Source organism: Malus sylvestris, chromosome 5 (genome assembly GCF_916048215.2).
Source record: "Malus sylvestris chromosome 5, drMalSylv7.2, whole genome shotgun sequence".
Lineage (NCBI taxonomy): Eukaryota > Viridiplantae > Streptophyta > Magnoliopsida > Rosales > Rosaceae > Malus > Malus sylvestris.
In genome coordinates, this window is record NC_062264.1 from 6,504,476 (window position 1) to 6,525,530 (window position 21,055).

Below are 21,055 nucleotides of genomic sequence, written 5' to 3' on the forward strand. Positions count from 1 at the left end.
TGCCCGTAATTTCCGCAAAGCTGAGTGTGCATGTGACAGGTGCTGATAAGGCTGAAAAAGCAGGTGCTTCTTCGATTTCTGAGATCGGCCCTCGTGGTCTCTAAGTAGCCCAGCTTTTGAGAAAGGAAGTGCCTCTTCGATTTTTAAGATCGGCCCTCGTGGTCTCTGAGCAGCCCAGCTTTTGAGAAAGCAAACGCCTCTTCGATTTCTGAAGCTCCGTCGAGCGCAGATTTTTATAGAGGCTGGCATTAAGTTCCACAGCACACCTGAATCTTCACCAGTAGAAGCTCCCTTCTTGCACTTCTAAGATCTTGATTTGTCTGACCTCTTCTCTCTTCAACACCTTTGAAAATGTCTGGCCCCTCCGACCGTCGTTTTGACTTAAACCTTGGAGAAGAGGCAGCCACGCCTTCTCCAGACAACATATGGCGCCCATCTTTCATATCCTCTACTGGTCCTCTTACCGTTGGGGATTCTGTGATGAAGAATGATATGACCGCTGCGGTGGTGGCCAGGAACCTTCTCACTCCCAGAGATAACAGACTACTTTCCAAACGGTCTGATGAGTTGGCTTTTAAGGATTCTCTGGCTCTTAGTGTTTAGTGTGCAGCTTCTGTGTCTAATATGGCCCAACGCCTATTTGCTAGAACCCGCCAAGTTGAATCATTGGCTGCTGAAGTGATAAGTCTCAAACAGGAGATTAGAGGGCTCAAGGATGAGAATAAACAGTTGCACAGGCTCGCACATGACTATGCTACACACATGAAGAGGAAACTTGACTAGATGCAGGAATCTGATGGTCAGGCTTTACTTGATCATAAAAGGTTTGTGGGTTTGTTCTAAAGGCATTTATTGCCTTCGTCTTCTGGGGTTGTACCGCATAATGAAGCTCCAAATGATCAACCTCCAATGCCTCCTCCTTCTGGGGTTCTGTCCAGTACTGAGGCTTCGGATAACCACCCTCCGGTGCTTTCTCTTTCTGGGCTCTACCGACTGCTGAGACTTCCCCTAAGCAACCTTTGTGAAGGCTCCCTTTTGTTTTTTTATTTTGATTCATGTATATGTACATATTTGTAACTTATCGGAAATATCAATAAACAAGATTTGCTTCATTTCAACGTATTGTGTTAAATACACCAAGGCCTTCTTCACTAAGTTTTTTGAATTTTTCCTTTTGTTGAAGCTTGTATGTTGAAACTTTGTGAGTGAAGCATGTAGGTTGAGGTAGTGCTCCCTTAATTTCCCAAGTGAGGAAAACTTCTCGTTTGGAGACTTGAAAAATCCAAGTCACTAAGTGGTCGTGAGACTTCCGAGTATCAAGATGCAGTAGCATATGGTAGGAGTCCCCCAAGTCTCTAGTCGAGGGAGTTGACGAATGAGGCATTTCCTTTCTAAGTGGTAGCCCAAAACTCCTTCTTCATATATATTTGTTATGAAAGTTGTTAGGCCCAAAGAAGAGGAGGCCTAGGGAATTTTTTTTTTTTGGATTTTTTTTTTTTTTTGAATTTTCAAATTTCCGGATTTTTGAATTTTCGAATTTCCGAAAAAATAAAAATTAAAAATAATATATATATATATATATATATATATATATATATATATTTAAAAGCTTTGTTGATGAAGCTTTGGTGTTGAAGCTTTGTAGGTGAAGCTTTGAGGTTGAAGCTTTGTTGGGCATCATGAATTGATTTTGCTTCACACTATCTTGATGAAGAGTGTGTGAAGCTTTTATATGTTTTGGTGTTGAAATTTTGTATTGTAGGTGAAGCTTTGGTGTTGAAGCTTTATAGGTGAAGCTTTTGTTGGCACCATAAATTAATTTTGCTTCACACTATCGTGATGAAGATAGTGCAAAGCTTTTGAGATTGATATTTGTCCTCCATTGATGAAGCTTTTGTTGGCACCATAAATTGATTTTGCTTCACACTATCTTGATGAAGATAGTTCGAAGCTTTTGAGGATTGTAGTTGTGTTCCATTGATGAAGCTTTGTTGAATTTCCGAATTTCCAATTTCCTCTTTTTTTTTTTTTTTTTTTTTTTTGGGAAAACTAGAAATTTGAAAATGTGGGAGAGACAACGTATACAAATTTTTCTTCCATACTATTAAGCGAGAGATTGTGATGCAAGCCACATCTTGTAGTAGTCGAAGGTTTGGATGAACCATATAAATTGAATTTGCTTCGAACAGTCTTGATCAAGAGCGTTTGAAGCTTTCTATGAGTTGTAGTGTTTGCATTGTTACAGAGGAGAAATGTCTGAAGCAGATGCAAGAGGGCTGAAGAGCTTGATCTTCGTATACCATGCACTGAAGCCATTGTTGGCTTGCAATAAGACTTTGTTGGTGACTATAGCTCTTGTTAGGCATAAGTGCTCCCCTAGTTGAGTTGTAAAGCTTGATGGTTTTTTATTATTTGTGAATGCTAGGAGTTCACATGTACAAGTTGTACCACTCGTCTTCTGGTTAGTGGAATGAATGGTGGGTTGCTTTCATCACTTGGTTGGTGGTACGAATGTGAATTCCTTAATCACCTTTCATCACATTTCATCACCTGGTTGGTGACATGAAGGAGAGTACGCGTTGTACATTTCATCACCTGGTTCGTGGCATGAAGGAAAGTACGCGTTGTACATTTCATCACCTGGTTGGTGGCATGAAGATGACTTCCTTCTTCACCTGATTGGTGATAAGGGTGGCAAGTTTCCAAATAATATTAGAGTACGGGTTGTACATTTCATCACCTAGTTGGTGGTACGAAGGTGAGTTCCTTCATCACCTAGTTGGTGAGAATAAGGGCAAGGTGTCGAGGCACATTATGGCAAATGTCGAATGACACAAAGTGTGTTGAACCCTTTCGAAGCACAGTCGACTTATGTATGGATGTGTTGGAATGTATGATGTTTATGCATGAATGTGTTGAAATGTATGATGTTTATGTATGAATGTATTGGAATGTATGATGTTTATGTATGAATGTGTTGGAATGTATGATGTTTATGTATGAATGTGTTGGAATGTATGATGTAGATCCTTTGTATTGTCTTGTTGACACATACTTAGATTTTTTTTGTATTGGAAACATTTGCGTTGAAGCTTCAACACTTGAGTGTTTCATTGCTCAGAATGTAAAAGAGTTTATGGCCGAGTTGGCTAAATCACCTCTTTATTGAATTCATACCAAATGGTCTTTGTTACATAGGATGCCGAACGGCTGTAGCTTAACACTTGTACAATGTGAGTCTATTTGTAATAGTACTTCAAGTGGTCAGCATTCCATGGATGGCCAAGGGTCTTGCCGTCGGAGTTTCTGAGCTTGTAGGAGCCAGGGCGGCTGATGCCAACGACCTCGAACGGTCCGTCCCAGTTAGGACTGAGTGTTCCTTCACTCGGGACCCTATCACAGAGTAATCTTTTCTTCAGTACCCAGTCTCCCACTTTGAAAGAGCGAGGTTTGACCCTTGAGTCGTAGTAGTTGGAAATGCGCTGCTTGTAGGCGACATTCCTCAGGTGAGCCTGATTTCTGTGTTCCTCGACTAGATCCAGGTTGAGGGTGAGTTGTTTGTCGTTCTCACTCTGCATGTAATTCTGGATTCGGTATGTTGCTTGCTCAAGCTTAACCGGGACAACTGCTTCTATACCAAAAGCAAGTGAGAACGGAGTTTTTCCTGTGGAAGTCCGATATGAAGTGCGGTATGACCAAAGAACTTGGGGTACGAATTCTGGCCAACAACCTTTAGCTTTGTCCAAGCTAGTTTTCAGAGTGCCCTTGATTATTTTGTTAACGGCATCGACTTGTCCATTAGACTGGGGATGGGTTGGAGAGGCAAAACATAAGTTGATGTTGAACTTAGAGCAGAACATCTTGAACTTCTTGTTGTCGAACTGCAGCCCATTGTCCATGACTATCGCATTGGGAATGTCGAATCTACAGAGGATGTTCTTCCATACGAAGTCTTCTATTTTTCCCTTAGTAATGGTTGCCAAGGGTTCTACTTCAGCCCACTTTGTGAAGTAGTCAACTGCAACGATTGCATAGCGGACCTTGCCCTTCCCTGCAGGCATTGGGCTGATCAAATCAAGTACCTATTAGGCGAAAGGCCAAGGGCTGATCATAGGAGTGAGCGGCTCGAGAGGGGAGTGAGGGATAGTTGCGTAGCGTTGACACTTATCACATGAGCGAGATATTCTGATGGCATCTTGGTGGAGTGTTGGCCAATAGTATCCTTGGCGAAAAGTCTTGTGTGCTAGGGATCGAGACCCAGCATGATCTCCGCAGACTCCTTTATGTATTTCCCGAAGGACAATTTCCGCCTCCGCAGGTGTAAGGCATCTTAGGTAGGGCAGGGTAAAACCGCGCTTGTAGAGTTGGTCATTAATGATCAGGTAGCGAGCAGACTTGTATCGAATCTGCTTAGCTTAGACTTTGTCATTTGGGAGGGTGCCATGGGCAAGGAATTTATAAATTGGGGTGATCCAACTATCTCCTTGTTGTAAATTGCACATTTCCGCGACTATGGTGCTTGGTGCTGCCAACAATTCGACATGAATTTTTCTCCCAATCTTGTCTTCCACTGCCGAGGCAAGGCGGGCCAAAGCGTCTGCATGACTGTTTGCCGCTCGAGGAACTTGGGTGATCTGGTAGTGGAAGTGCTTGAGCAAAAGTCGTGTTTGCGCAAGATATGCTGCCATGGAGCTATCCTTAGCATCAAAGTTGTTCGTGACTTGGTTGACCACTAATTGGGAGTCACTGAAGATATCAATTTGTTTAACTCCAAGATGCTTGGCCAAACGTAAGCCTGCTAGAAGGGCTTCGTATTCGGCCTCGTTGTTCGATGCCTTGAATTTGAAACGAAGAGCGTATTCTATCGCCACTTTGTCAGGGGTAGTGATGACTAATCCTGCTCCGCAGCCCTGTTGGTTGGATGAGCCATCAACATACAGACTCCATGCTGGGGTTGTTGATTCTACCTTCTGAGCTTCCGATGGTAATGAAGCTATTGCTTCAGGTGTAGAAGCAATGTCAACAGGATATGTGAAGTCGACGATGAAATCTGCTACTGCTTGACCCTTTTCGGCTGGTTTTGGTTGGTAGGAGATGTCAAACTCACCCAATGCTATCGCCCATTTGATCATTCGCCCAGACGTGTCAGGACTCTGGAGTATCTGTTGAAGAGGGTGATTGGTAAGCACGATGATGGCGTGTGCTTGGAAATAAGGGCGAAGTTTTCGAGCAGACATGACCAATGCTAGAGCTAATTTCTCAATGTTGGAGTATCGTGTCTCCGCATCTTGTAGGGCCTTGCTAGCATAGTAGACGGGCCGTTCGACACCACTGTTATTTTGAATAAGAACAGAACTGACTGCTGAAGCCGAAACCGATAGATAGATAATAAGAGTGTCACCAACTTCTGGTTTGGAGAGCAGAGGGGCTTTACTCATGTACTCTTTGAGGTTCCTGAATGCCTTGGCACATTCCTCCGTCCATGTAATGTACTTCTTATTTCCCTTGAGTGCTTTGAAGAAATGAGCACATCTGTCTGTGGCCTTAAAGATGAATCTGGTTAAGGCTGCCACCTTGCCAGTAAGGCTTTGGATGTCTTTTGAAGTTACTGGCTCTTTCATGTCGAGGATTGCTTTGATCTTTTCGGGGTTAGCTTCAATGCCTCGTTGGCTAATCATGAAGCCAAAGAATTTGCCAGAGCCCACGCCGAAGGCACATTTGTTGGGGTTCAACCTCATTCGATACCTCTTTAGAATTGTGAAAGTTTCAGATAGGTTGGTGATGTGTTGGTCAGCATGTTTGCTCTTGACTAACATATCATCAACGTAAACTTCCATGCTCTTCCCAATCTGTTCGGCGAACATTGAATTGACCAGTCTCTGATAAGTTGCTCCTGCATTCTTTAGACCGAAGGGCATGACTTTGTAGCAATATAGTCCCCTGTCAGTAGTGAAGGCTGTGTGTTCTTGGTCTGAGGGGTTCATGAGGATTTGGTTGTATCCTGAATAAGCGTCCATGAAGCTCAAGAGCTCACACCCTGCCGTAGAGTCTATAAGTCTATCAATGAGAGGAAGGGGGAAACTATCCTTCGGGCATCCTTTGTTTAGGTCGATGTAGTCGACACACATTCTCCACAAGATCTTTTGAAGCAGAAGACTTTCCTTGGTCGGATTTTTCTTAACAAGGACAACATTTGCTACCCATGTTGGGTAATTGACTTCAAGGACGAAGCCTATGTCCTTGAGTTTTTCAACTTCTGCTTTCATCGCTTCGTATCGTTCAACATCATAAGATCTTCGCTTCTGTTTGACTGGTTTGGTCTTGGGATCAATACTCAAGTGGTGACAGATGATATCGGGAGAGATGCCCGACATATCTTTATATGACCAAGCGAAGACCTCGACGTTCTCTTGTAAAAATGAGATCAGCGACAACCGAAGGGGTGGTGACAAAGTGGTGCCAATCTTCACCATGCGATCTGGATGGTCTTTGGAGATAGAGACATTCTCTAACTCTTCAGCGGGTTGTGCTTGCTGGGTGAATGAGTCATCTCGAGGGTCGTCGGGTTGACTGTTGCCATCATGAAGATCCGAGTTTGCTTCATCTGGACTGGTCTTTACTACCTGGTTATGTATAGAGAGGGTCTCATTGGGGACATGCAGGTGTTATTGCTTAACTGAAGTGTTGTAACATGATCGAGCACTAAGTTGATCTCCCCTGATGTATCCATTGCCGAAAGGGGTTGGAAACTTCATCAACAACATATGTGTGGATACCATGGCCTTGAGATCATTGATGCTTGTGCACCCAAAGATGACATTGTATGCCGTCGGGCAATTGACCACTAGGAAGTTAGTGGTAATAGTAGCTGTGTAGGGGCCTGTACCCATGGTGAAGGGTAAGTGTATACTCCCTAAAGGTTACACGATATCGCCAGAGAAGCTTATCAGAGGAGAAATCGAGCTATCGAGCAAGTGTTCAACTACATTAAGCGCCTTGAAAGCTTCAGCAAACATGATATTGACTGAAGCACCTGTGTCTATCAGGATTCGTTTCACATCAAAATTTGCTATGTGAGCCTCTACGATCAGCGGATCGTTGTGAGGGTAGATGATACCTTTTTCTTCCTCAGGGTAGAAACATATTAGATCCCAGTTAGGTTTTTGATACTTGCCTCCCCTGATGTCTTCCACTTCAAACACTTGATGGCCATGTCTCAAAGTTCGTTCACTGTTTTTCATGGCCCTATTGGAAGATTCAGACATGGGTGTGCCGCCGCTTATGGAGTATATCACATTCACTTGGCGTTGGTTACGGTTATCCCTTTGAGGGTGAAGAAGGAGCTGATCAATTTTTCCTTCACGTGCCAAAGCTTCGATATGATCACGGAGGATGATGCATTTCTCGCCGTCATGGCCATTATACTCGTGGTAGCAGCAAAACACGCCCGTGTTCTTCGTGGACTTGTAATCTGGCTGCCTTGGCTTTGGCTTTGGTATCAGGTAAGCTATACTGGGGTAGATGGCCGCGCATGTAGCGTTCAAAGGTGTGTATGTCTCATACCTCGGGGTAGGGCCTGTCTTGACACACGATTGGCCCAATGCGTTGACTGCCTGGGGATGGGTGTTATTGTGACGATATACTGAGTTATCGCGATAGTGCCCCTTATTCTTTTTATTAAAATGAGATTGGTAAGGATGGAAATCTTTCCTTTTGCCCTAGGATTGATATGTCTGCTGACTTGGCGAAGCATTAAATGAGGCCGGGGGGTGTGCTGCTACTGTTTGGAAGGTTGAGGTCTTTTCATTCGGTTGGATCTGGCCTCCACTCCCTATTTGCTGATAAGGGGTGACTGTAGGGGGTTTCCCTTGATATGTCCTTGCCTCGGCAGAGGCATGGTTGTAAGCTTGTGCCATCACCTCAGAGTAAGTCTTCCAAGTGTTGGCATTGATCATGTACTTAAAGAAACAGTCACGTAAGCCTGCCGTGAAGGCCTTGAGGGCGGTCTTGTCATCTACCTCAGCGCAGCGGGAATACTCATGGCTGAAGCGGCCAACATACTTTCGTAATGACTCGTCCGGCTTCTGGCGAATAGTGTACAAGTCATCTGCGGAATGCAAGCGATCGGTCTGGAAAATGTGTTGAGAGATAAACAATTTCCTCAACTCTTCAAATGAGTCTACCATCTCGGGTGGAAGACGGTAATACCAGTTGAAAGCTCCGCCAGAGAGGGTGGAGGGGAAGAGAAGGCATCGTTCTTCATCGGTGTGTCTCTGGTATACCATGGTGGACTCAAAGAGGTTAAGGTGTTCAATCGGGTCTTCCCTTCCAGTATAGAGTTGTAAGTCAAGCTTCTGCTTTGTCTTCACTTGGAGGGGGGTGTTGAGGATCTTTCTTGTGAGGGGGCCAGGCCTGGGTTGGTTCCAGTCAGGTATCTCGGCTTGACGTTCAACCTTCAACTTGTTTACTTCCTCCAGGAGCTGTAGGACGAGGGGGTCCTGAGTGGAGTCGTGCATCACTAAAGTTTTCTTCCGTAAGTCCCCATCGCCTTTTGGAAGTAGGAAAGTTTGATCAAGATAGCATGAGTTTTCCTTGGACTCGTCACACTGACTCCTAGAGTGAGTATGTCGGAACATTTCCGAGTCCCCTGTACCTTCATGTTCTTCTGGGACTTGTTGCCCATTCCCTAGATTAACTGCTGGCCTGGGTCGTGGGAGAGGACCGAGTCTTTCAGATACTCTTGGGTCATTGATCTTCGAGCTTATGTGGATGGGATTCTCCCGACGTTGCTTTAGGAAGTCTCGACAATCGCGATAGACGGCTTCTGATCCATCCACTCCTTCTGTGAGGATGTGTTTTCCTCTACTCCTTCTGCTTCGGGTTGAAGCAGCTGGGTTGAGAGAAGTCTCATGTTGATTATCACATTGATGTGTAGCTCGATCCCTATCAGGGATGTCCGTGTTAGATATCGGTGACCCTCCGTGTTAGGGGGCATTCAGATGATTGTTGACCTCAGCAGGGACGACGAGCTTGTGTGCTTGAGCATGCCTAGCCTCGTGAAGCATCTCGAAAAGTTTTTCATACTGCTCCTGGAGGACCTCGTTCCTCATCACTATCTTGTTGTTCTGAGCTTCTAACTCATTGACTTTAGCTTGAAGAGTAACTCTATTTCCTTCCTGCTTTCGTTGCTTCATACTAGGTCCAATGGGGGTGTCATTCTGTGTGCTATGGCTTCTTTTGTTCCCCATGTTGGAGAGAGATGTTTGGCCAAAAGAAAGTGTACGAGCGGTGGAAACCAGCTTAACAAAGCTGAAGAGAGTGGGAGTAAGTGTCTTTCCCACAGAGGGCGCCAAATGTTGATGAACAAAATCAGCGAGGACTTTGGTACAACAGAAAGTGTTAGGTTTGTGACCTTCGCTTAGTTGCTTCGATCACTAGTGAAGATAAGTACGTAAATGAATAGGGACAGGGAAGCAAACACAAGATGTACGTGGTTCACCCAGATCGGTTACGTCCACGGAGTAGAGGAGTTCTCATTAATTGTGAAGGGTTTACATAAATACATAGGTTCAAGCTCTCATTTTGTGAGTTCTAGTGAATAGTTTAGTACAAAATGACATTAGAGATTATTGTGGGAGAATGATCCCTATTTATAGAAGAGAGTTTCTAGTTTTGTTCTAACATTGACACGTGTCGTGTTGTGATTGGCTTCTGATGTTGACACGTGTCGAGCTGTGATTGGCTTCTGATGTCGACACGTGTCGCATTGTGATTGGCCTCCTGGTTGAAGGGAAGCTCTTCTGGGTCCTTGACGGTATAACGTTGACCGGTGCTCAGTAGTTTCGGGATTCGTCAAGTATGGTACAAACACATTTAAAAAAAAAATTTGAATCTGGATCATTGGATCAACCAACAGTCTTAAAATTCCTACCGTAGGATGCGGAAAAGAGCTGTTGAGCTCGGGGATGTGGCCGACAGTGGCCCTGACAGTGGGCCCCTTGCTGTCCGGCGCTGAAGGCACGTGGGGCAAGTCGGCGAGCGAGCGGGCCGAGACTGGGTATTTTTTGGGCGAGTCCATGTGTGTGGGCTAAATCTAGGGGAGGGGGTATTTGGCCCAGGTTTAGCATTTGGCATTTAGCCCAATGTTTTGGCTTGGGTTAGGTGCTATTTTGAGGGGGGAATAAATGGGGTATTTTGGCTTTTAGCCCAAGGTTGGAAAGAGTGTTAAACAAAACCCAACCTTGGGCTAAATGGTATGTTTTAAGTTTTATTCCCCCCACCCGCCCAAACCTAACCCAACCTAACCCATGCTAAATGTGTGGGCTAAAAGCTAAAGTCAAACAAAAGCCAAATTTCCCATAGGATTTATTGAATCCAACGGCTGAGGTCGAATATAATCAAATCTAACGGTAAAAAAAAAGATCTAACGGCTAAAATAATTAAAAAAATTATTTAACTCAAAATTCATCCAAATTGAGTGATTTTTCAATATTTATCGGAATTTAAATATTTTTAGGTTAAAATGTTCATATAATTAAATTATGATAGTGTACATAATTTTTTTTTAAAATTACTTTGAAAGAAAAAATTAGCTTAAATTTATGCTTTAATAATCTTAGGCTAAAAAATTTAGGTCAGAAGGGTTGGTCTAGAAAAGTTGTTTATGGGCTAAAAATTTTAGGTTGTAACCCAAAGATTGAAGATGGTCTTAGCCAAGGTAGCTATCCTAGAATAGTAAGTCTGCATTATGGTAAAAATGCGACTTGGCTCTTCTAAAGCTATATTGTTGTTGGCTAAATGGGCTTCAGATTCCTCTACCTCTTAGTGCACTTTCTTCACCTCCTTAATCTTCTTAAACAACTTGCTAGAGACAGTCATTTGCTCCGCTTTTAGGGCAAAAAGTTATTCTTTTAGCTTCTGGATCTCTGCAGTCACTACCGTGATCCTATCTTCCATAACAAACCCTTCTTCCACCAGTTACTGCATATTGGTTGAAGTCTGAGTGTGCTTCTCCTTATAGCACCTCACCTTATTAGCTTGCCTCTCAACCCTAATGTGTTGATCCCTCAAAGCCCTTAAGGTCTCGAAGAAGGAGATGAATGACTCATACTGCACCTTGGTCATCTGATTGAGCTGATACAACTTAGTTACAACTTTCTCAGCATCTTGAAGTGAATTGAGACTGAAGGAGGCAGAAAAGTCCTTTCGCATCCATTCTCTGAAAATCTTGCGATGCTCTTGGATGTGTTGAGGCTTAGAGGGGCACCTTGGGGATCTTAGCTTAGTCTTAATTTGCTCGAATTGTCTAACTAGCTCGAGTAATGAAGTTGTGGCTAGGAAAGAAGCCCACGATGGGGATATTACACCAGCACCACTAGCAGTAGCATTAATGAGAATTTCAACAGCAGTAGCATCAGCGGAAGATAAGGATCCGGTAACAACCACCTCCTAAGGATTGGAATCCCTAAAGCTCCACATCCCAAAGAGGTTGAGGAAGGGCCACTTCACTCACAGTGGGCTGAGAAGGTTTGCCAGAACCCTTACTATAAGCCTGTTAGATGCAAAAATGACAAGTTAGAAGGCTAATCTTAAACCAAATTGAAAAAAAAGACAAGTTGGTAAGTTAATTATACCTTAGCTAGACCTTGAACCTTGACTAAAGGAATTTTTGTTGTAGCTGCCTTGGGAGAAGACGGCTGGCTTGCTGAAGTAAGAGGAAAAGAGACACTAAGACTGGTCACCTCTGAGACAATTGGTATCTTAAGGATTATAGGCTCCTTAGCAGCTGATGTTGGAAACTTGGTAGCTTCTAAGAGATGAGAAGATTGACAAAGGTAGAGTTCAAAACATTAGTTCAAAGTTAAAAGATATTAAGTTTTAAAATTGCTCAGGAAAACAAAAACTTACAGAAGTGGTATCATCCTCTACAAAATGAAGCATTTCGCTGGTTGAAGGATTGAATTGGGAAGTGAGAGTCACTGTTATGACTAAAGGAATCTAAGAAGAAGAAGGGGTAGATGCTTGCTGATCTGCAGGTGCTGGAATGCTCTTCTTTACCTAAAAATAGCAAGGATCAGGTCAGAAATTGGAACTTAGGAATTTGAATGCGACAAGCTCATCTGAAGGCTTAGCCTAAGGAGGAGAAACATGCACATGTTCGGCTGGAGGTGAAGAGGGTTTATCCTGAGAAGTCTCTTCTACCTTAGAGGACTGCTTTGAAAACACCAAATAGAGTTAAGTTTGAAGGATAAACTTTAAAAAAGGAAATAAACATTGAGTGTTCAAGCAGTGCCTACCTTTAACTCCTCTAAGATCTTGGAGATGACCTCCTTGTCACTTTGCTGCCCTTTCACATTGGCATTCACCTCATTGGGAGGATAATCAATCTTCTTACAAGTAACATGACCTAAGAGAAGATGCAATAAGTTCAACATCTACAAAGAAATAGACAGATAAAGAAAGTCAAAAGTAGAACACTTACTGTAGACTTTTGTTTTTTCTTGCCTGTTTCAGTTGGGATGGCAAGAATAGATGGAAGGTTTGAAAGGTCTGAGACCTAGTTCTTTTCCTGGTTAGGGTGGCTTTTAGGGTAAGAATATCTCGTATAACCTTAGATCTTCTATCGGGCTTTGAAACAGAAGACTCAACCACCTTCAGATTAGCCTAACAAGAAGTTCTGGTCTTTGCCTCAAGCCTAGCTTCTATCTCAAATTCACTGAACATCTCAAAGATGTTCTCAGCTTCTCCAGGAGCTTGGCTCGAACCAGCCCCTTACCTAGTTGCTTCAGTAGCAGCTTCTTGAAGAACTAAGATATCAGCAGCCTCTTCTTCAGTTTATTCGAGAGCTGCTTCATCAAGATTGGCCAAGGCTGCAAAATTAAATAAATAAAGTAAGCACTAAAAAAGTCAAAATCATATAATCAAAGAAAGAGAATAGCAAGATAATTACCTATCAACATGAGTTGATTTTTCTCGTTACTAGCCTCACTCTAGCTCTCCAATTCTTATTTTTTGGGGAGATACTGGAAGAAGACCTACCCAAAGATCTTATCATGGGCTTCTTTGATGTCTCTGCCATATTTGTTAGACCACTTGGCCTTACACTAAGAGGTAAACAGAGTAGTGCACTCAAAGCTGAGAGCAGTGGGCTTGTGAGTGATCTTGGTCATTACCTCCAAGCTGCGCTTGCTTGCCTGAAATGTGGCCTTAGAAGGAGAATGGAAGCGATAAGAGGTTCCACAATGCATTGAGTCGAAGAAAATGACTAGGATAGTGTGCCTACATCCTAGCTACCTGCCACAAAAGTTAGGGTGGTAGACCTCCAAGCCGCGATCATAGCTAGCTATGTCACTCTCCACTCCCTAAGCCAAATCTCTTTGGTATATGCAGCTGATGAATTTCTTGTTGTAGAAACTGCTAGCATTCTCCCCAAAAGAGTTTTAAAAGAGATTGTCCAAGAACTAAGGGTACATCCTGAGCACTAAAGCACCCCACTCAAGATCAATCCTGGTTCTGCAGACCTTAAAGAAGTAGAAGCAAGAAAAGGTTGAGTGGCTGGTAGCTGGAAATTCTACTAGAATTCGGGTATGAGCTGTTCTCTTAGGAAATTTCATGTTTAAAGCTGGAAATTCGGGAAAGTACCACTAGTGCCAGATCTGGATCATCCAGGTTACTCCGTTGAGATTGGTCTCAAATGTGGCCCATTGTTATCTCATAGAGCAAATGGTAGAATGGGCAAAGATGAAGGACCCGTGGTCACATCATCAAAAAAGTGCAGAGCCACCACCAAAGGGGATCCACTTCAACTTCATTCCCTTGGATTTGTTAGCGAACACATGCTTGTCCAACCAATAAAGGAAGAAGTACATATGCTCTTGAGTTGGGTCAGCAGTGTGAGAAGGCGGACTATACATTTTCTTGGCAAATGGGATGAAGCCCACAAAGGAAGTCCCATAACTTTTGAAAGTCGTGGAGTTGTAATCCAAGCTGGTGATGAACGTTGAGGCTTCAAAATTCTCAGCAGTTGGCTGGGAGAGGGATGACCAGTCATGGGTAATGTCCATAAACTTGCCTGATGACCTTAGCCCAAACACCTGAACCATGTCTAAGATAGTTGGAGTCATAAGCCATATCCTGAAGTCGAATGTGTTGGTCCCATATTTCTAGAAAATAAGAGCAGTTGACAAGAGCTGATGATCTTGGACATCATGATTAGCTAGTAGATGCCATTTGCTTCTTATTTCAGCAGATAGGTTTCATCTCGTCCACCCACTTGAACAAGCTATGTCGGTCATGGAAGAGAAGCTTCTCTAGAAACTTGACCATTTAGCAGCTGATATACCCTCCTCGACTTTATAAGGGTTAGAAGTGAACCACTCCTTGGTGGGCATGTTGCTTTCTACGGCAATAGGGACCCTAGAGGTCTAGGAAAGTCCTAGAGAGTGTGCCTTATCTTCAAGGAAGAAAATTATGAGATTAAGACCAGCCTGAGAGCGATTAAAGCCGTTGAGACGGCGACGAAAAGTGATGATACCCTCGCTAGACTCATATGCAGGACGTGATTTGGGAGCCATTGCTAAATTCAAAGGGTGGAGAAGGTAGCAGGAACTAAGTCGAGAAAGGATTGAAGATTCAAGAAAATTTGCTGGCATTAGGGATTAAGCTTGTGGAAGGTAATGGTTGAAAATGGGTAAAGTGGAAGTTTTATAATGGATAGGTAGTTAACATTGGAAATCGTGGGTTAGTGCAAGAGTTTATTTAGAATGGCTAGTTAAATGGCGCTAATACCCAGTTTTGGCAAACAGTTAATTTTAATCATTATCAAGGTCTTGATTAGCAAACTTAATAATGATTAAAGGGGGCACTGTTTGGGTGGATATTTAATATTGGCTCAAGGCAATTGAAGGCCCAGGCGTGCAAAAAAATCCAAAAGGAATTAGGCTAAGACAGGTGGCAGCCCATGATCAATTTAAAACCATTTCTAGCAACTAATAAGCAACATGCCTATGTGAGGAATGACAAGTAATAGAAGGCAGCTTACCCTTAGCAAAAAGCACTTTTCCATGGCATGGGTAGGTAATTAACAAGCAAATGATGACTCACCGTGCTCTAGAAGCCATCACCAAAAGGGAAGGCTTGGACACTCAGGCTAAGAAGTCTATTAAAAAAAAAACAGAGGATGCGAGCAGAAAACTCTCACTCAACCAATCAAAAAAACAACTCTCAACAGTGAAACCAGAAAGTTTTAGTTTGTCCACTCCTGTCTTTTTCAATCATAGGTTTACCATAGAATGCTTTCTTTTGTTTTTAGAAGCTCTGCTACCTTTCCCTTTATTGTAGTAATGAATCCCTTTAGTAAACCTTGTTTATATTTCCTTTTTCAAAGGCCTCAATCTCTGTAAAATACAATAAGAAATGTCTGGAAGGAGACGAACCTTGCCCGCCAAGGTTGTAATCTTGCCCAAGTCTACTTTATTTGTACTTATATAAAGTAGATATGTGGTTTATGCCTCTTTCATTAGATTCTATGTCATTTCCAACTACTTTTGTTAAAGTTTTATCTATGATTAATCCTACCAAACTAAACACTCTTATTTCCTTGTTGACCTAAACTGATAACAAAGAAATTAACTTGAATGACCTTGAACTCCTTTATAAACAAACATATAATATTATAAATAAAAGTCCTTGATCAAAAAGCAAGAAAAGAACTTAGTATAGACTTAACCCATCTGTGAACAATCCTGATAAACCAAGGAGTTAAAGTGACTTGTGGCACAAGTAAACAATTAACTGAATAATCAAGAAAACAATCTGTTAAAGAAAAAAGAACAGTGGCACACTCAGACTCATGTTAGTTTTGAATGTGAGCCTCAAGGCCTAACAAAGGCCCCACAAAGGTACCATTCAAACCAAGCAACAAACCTTGCCGAATGGGCAAGATGAGGGGAGTTATGCAAGGGACAAATCTAGCCCAAACTGGTTGTAAGTAAGTTGAATTCTATATGTCCGTAATATGGTTATGAAATATGCAGTTTTGGACAAACTGTTAATTAAGGAGGCATTCTCGGTGGGAGAGGCAGCAACTTTTCTTTATTGTGCTTTCCATTCTTTACAATGAAGACGGTGTTCATTCTCCATGTTAGTTGACGCTCTAAATGGTAGTGTAGAAACCAGACTCTTGTATATTTTGAAAAAGAGACTCCAAAATTATAGAAATATAGGTAATTATAAAACACCATAACAAAAATCAACAAATCTTACAATTAACCAACTGATAAGTAGTTGTTAGTAAGAGACATAACGATCTACCCTTTTCAGAAATTGATTTAAATATGCTCTAAATATTGTATTATGTTGAATGCATTGTAATAGACATATATACAGAGTCTTTGAGAGGTCTTTAAAGGAAGGAATCCACACTTTTTATAAATAAAAAAATGAGAATTTGTTATGGGATGGATGTGTAGTGGATCCCACATCCCTTGATATTCGAAAAAAAAAAGAGATCATCTCCGGATCTCTTCCACTAAAACCACCGGATCAAGTGATCCGGGCCTTTGATCCGGGAATCCCTTTCTCACATTTCCATGGAAGCCTTCTCAATATTACACATATACAACTCAATGCAAACAGGACCATTGAACTAGAAAATGGCTCTCAATTATTATTACTTTTCCACCATGATGGATAAATATTATGAGAATATTATCCTTGGTCTGGAAAGTTTGGTTAGCTTCAATTATTTTAAGGATCTCTAATAGGATATGCAAAATGGTCTGGGTGTTTTAAATATTTTTTTTGGCCACAAAAAAACTTCCAATGGATGAGGTGTAAAATGCGCTTTGTAGTCATAAGACATAAATAAAAATGTAGTTTACATTAATTTTTATATTAAATATAACTTTGCATACAACACTAGTCATATAAATAGAGCATCTCCAATAGAAAGATGCAAATTTGAGATGTAAAATTCACATTACATCTCACTTTACATCTCCTAAAAATGTAAAATGATTTCCACTCCGATTGGAGATGTAAATTTAGATCTCACTTATTTTTCTCTTTGATTAATGGACAACCCTTCTTAAAGATTAAAAAAGGATGCAAATATACAATTTTACTTACACAAAGAAAAAAAATGTAAAACGCCTTTATCAAGGCATTTTGCATCTCCCATCAAATTTGAGAGGCAAAAACCATATTTACGTTTCAGTTTACATTTCTGATGGATATAAATAAAAGTTCTACTCCAATGAAAGGGATATTTAAGATTCCATTTAATTTCATTTCTTTGATTAATAGGACCCATCACCAAAAAATGTAAAAAAAAAAAAAAAAAGAATGTAAATTTTGGGATTCTATTTATTTTTGTTGAAGATGTATAATTTACATTTTGCCATTAGAGAATTTTCCGACCAAAAAAGACATTTGGATCTGCAATGGGAGATTTCCTAAAAGTTATATAGCACTACTTCATATTAAGGTAAATTTTAGGTCATCTCCAACCGAAAAAAAAATTTAAAAATTCTAATTTTTTTTTCTATAAATACCTTAACATTTCTATAACATTTCTCACATTCTTTTCACCCTTCCATACTATCTTACCTCATTTTATTTCAATTCTTCACATTCTATTCACTTCAAACACTCTTTTCATACACACCCCTCTTTTACCTCTTCCAATAATCTTTCCTTTAATTTTTTCGGTAATTTTCAAATGGTCACACGTTCAAGTGGCCTCAAAATATGTCCGGAGGCTTATTCATTTAGTGGCAAGTGGCACTCAAAATATATTTGGAAACCTTATTTTGATATGGTAGCTTAATTTAATTAACCAATAAAATTATAGGAAAACTAATGAAAATGACTTGAAAACTTTAAGTTTAAACGATAAGGACAATATAAAGTGTAAAGTGAATAGTACTAGGATTGACTTTTTAGTGTAAAAATATGGTTTTTCGTTAAAATGAACAATATCGGGAGCTTTTCATTAAAGTTCTCTAAAATTAAAGAACAAACTTAAAATAATAAATTATTGAGGGGGCTAAAAAATAGTCATCTTCGGTTGGAGATGGTATATAAATGTGGTCTGGCACTGTTTATTAAAAAATAATTTCTCGCATAGCTATAATTTGAACGAAATCTAAATATAGCCCATTCGATTGAAGATGGTCTTAGAACATAAATTAAATAAGAATGTGGTGTAGCACTACTACAAGTCTACAAATAAGATACATTGATCGAACTACATAGTAAAGAATCTTTTTTTTTTTTTTTTGCAATAACATAGTATAAAATCCGACATTGCTGACATATTTATAGCCTATTTATAATGCGTAGATAATAGAACTTTTAATGTTCCTGTAAATTTTCTTACTCTCCCAACCGTAACATTGACTGGTGGGAAGTTTTAAATAGTGAATTTTTGACACAAGTAGGCAAGTTATCAGGGGGTGGGCGCATACTTGTCTCATCACTTCCTCCATTCTTAACTATGAAAACAGTTCCCATGCCCCAACTCATATGTCGATCAAAATGGCAGTGCATGAACCAAACTCCTGTAAAAAAACTTCATGTTAATAACATATATTTCATTAATTAATTATATATTAACATAAATATATCAGATATTGAAGAGCATACCTGGATTGTTAGCTATGAATCTAATGGTGGCCCATCCATCCTTAGGAACTGAGAAGGTATTAACTTCAGGTGGATCAATCAAGTTGTATGTTAATGGATCAGTAACATTATCGAAATTTCCCAGACCAGCTCCAATGACATAAAACCTGAATCCATGCAAATGAACTGGATGATTCTCTGCTGAGTCCATAACATTGGTTCCTTGAAATGTTATTTCGACTGTGGCATTATAATCCAGCATCTTCACCTTGGTACCCCGATCAGTAATACTATAATTGTCTGCTTTCATTTCTTCTGCGGTGAAGTTGAATAGATTGGGCGGTTCGTCTGGGAAACTTGCGTCGTAATATCCACTGATGTTCCTGTGACAAATGAAAATTGTTATATCGGGAGAACACAATTGAAATGATTCGCACTTATGACCTCCATTACGTAGAGCGGCGATTGCGATTTATCTGCATAATCTCAACTACATATATATCATTATTATCGTCCAAAAAAAAAAAAAGAAAAATGCTCATCAAATGGCACCATTTAATTAGATGTAGTATACAGTTATATATCATGCTAAAAGTGTGAAAGGTAATAGTACCTGTAGTATGCTTGCAAAACATCAACAGCAGGGTTGGCAAAACTGATGTTGTTCAACCCAGAAGAAATCCTATTTCCCTCGGGCCCAGCACATGATCTGTTAGGACAATGCAACATGCCTATGGAAACTGTTACGAACATTCGGGTGGTGACATTCAGTGGAACGTCAATCGAGTGCTCTGCAGATGCCAAACTCCTGAATTGTTTCACAAAGTTGCTAGCAGAACCAATGTCATAAAAACTGGGAATGTTGGTTGGATAGATGGGCGATGAAGGAGGAGTGTAGTTGCCGTTGTATTGGAATATGGCGCTGGCAATACTTTTGTCAAAGTCATCAGCCTCTCCATCATAATAAGGACTGGCAAACATGTAGTAATGCCCAAGAGATTTGTTTGCTGCGACTAAAACATCCATTGTTTGTCCTGGGGTGATCATTATGTAACTGGAAACTATAGGTTTGACATAAGAACCATCCATACCCACGAGTATGAGATTGTGATCCGCAATGGCGAAGAACATGTCTATATTTTGCACCGAATTGACTATGCGGAGAAGATAGGTTTTTCCATAATCAACAGACATTCGAAATGTCGTTTCTGCAATACAAAATTACTAGAGATTATTAATTAGTTCTGTGGAAAAAAATTCTAGAGACTGTTATGTTCTATGTTCAGATTAAATTTGTACCTTTGGAGCATGAGTAAAAATCTCCTGGTTCGCCGTTGATTACATAAGAATCTGATGACATTGTTAGTCCGCCAGATTCGAGGGTCTCATCCAGCAATGTCATTACATCATCTTTATACCAGGATGCTGCGTAAGAACAATAGGAGGGGCAAGTACAAAGTAAGATGTACGACTTTAATTTATAAAATATAGCTTTGAACTTTAAGCTAACAAAGAAAATCTAAAAATTGCACAAGAGAGAGGATAGTAGAAGATTTTTGCATACCAAATACAATAACCTGTTCTTCATCTGGTTTTGGAAATGGATAACTGGTTCCATTTGCTGGCAAGATGAGAAATGCTCCATGTACAGTGGCCCGAGACCAATCGCTATGAGCATGCCAAAACAATGTACCTTCTTCGGATGAAAGTAGGATTTGGTATGTGAAATTTGTTCCAGGTTGAATAGGGCATTGTGTGATATACTCAGGTCCATCGAACCATGGATTTCTAGGCTGCTTTATCCCATGCCTACAAAATAACATATACAACTTAAAAAACAAAAATCTAATTAATATTCAGTGAACATCATTTGAAACAAGCACTCTTTCTTAATTACCAGTGCATAGTGACACCATATCTTCCTTGATTGTAAACATTCACATAGACCGTATCTCCCTTTTGAGCTTGAATCACCGGCCCCGGAAAACTGTCGTTCACAGTAAATGCACTCTTTGTGCTACATAACTTTGTAAAGTTTGTGTCCTTGAGCTGCAATCACAGATAAAAAACATAATATATAATTAGAAAAGAATTCTTTTTATTCAATGATTGTCGTCCATATATAAAATTTGAACTCAGTAATGCGATCATTAGCATGAAAATTCATGTCCTTATAACCTTGTCAACATTTTGTTACAAACAAGTCGAAAATTAATAAAAGACAGCGAGAACAAAGCTGGGAAATCGACTTACAACAAAGTCATAGGAATGAACGTTTCCTTGAGCCAAGCAGGAAAACACCTGAGTTTGGAGGAGCAAAGTAGACATAAGAGCTAAGAAGAAGAAGCCCGTTGTTTTGAATAAGCACTCCATTTTCAGAGTGCAATCTCTGCTCGATCTCCTAGAATATATATGCAGGTGCTTGTTAATT

The 21,055-nt window shown here is 40.7% G+C and overlaps 1 protein-coding gene across 1 annotated transcript; it reads right to left on the reverse strand.

The window, feature by feature from the left end:
* Positions 1–18,074: 18,074 nt before the first annotated feature.
* LOC126621266 (laccase-14-like) lies at positions 18,075–21,030 on the reverse strand. The gene is made up of 7 exons (XM_050289663.1): positions 20,878–21,030; positions 20,522–20,673; positions 20,189–20,433; positions 19,924–20,049; positions 19,238–19,832; positions 18,646–19,007; positions 18,075–18,560 (listed from the first exon to the last, which is right to left on the reverse strand). Exons 1-7 carry the CDS (start codon positions 20,995–20,997, stop codon positions 18,376–18,378), a joined length of 1,785 nt encoding a protein of 594 aa, XP_050145620.1. The 5' UTR covers positions 20,998–21,030; the 3' UTR covers positions 18,075–18,375.
* Between the last annotated feature and the right edge of the window lie 25 nt (positions 21,031–21,055).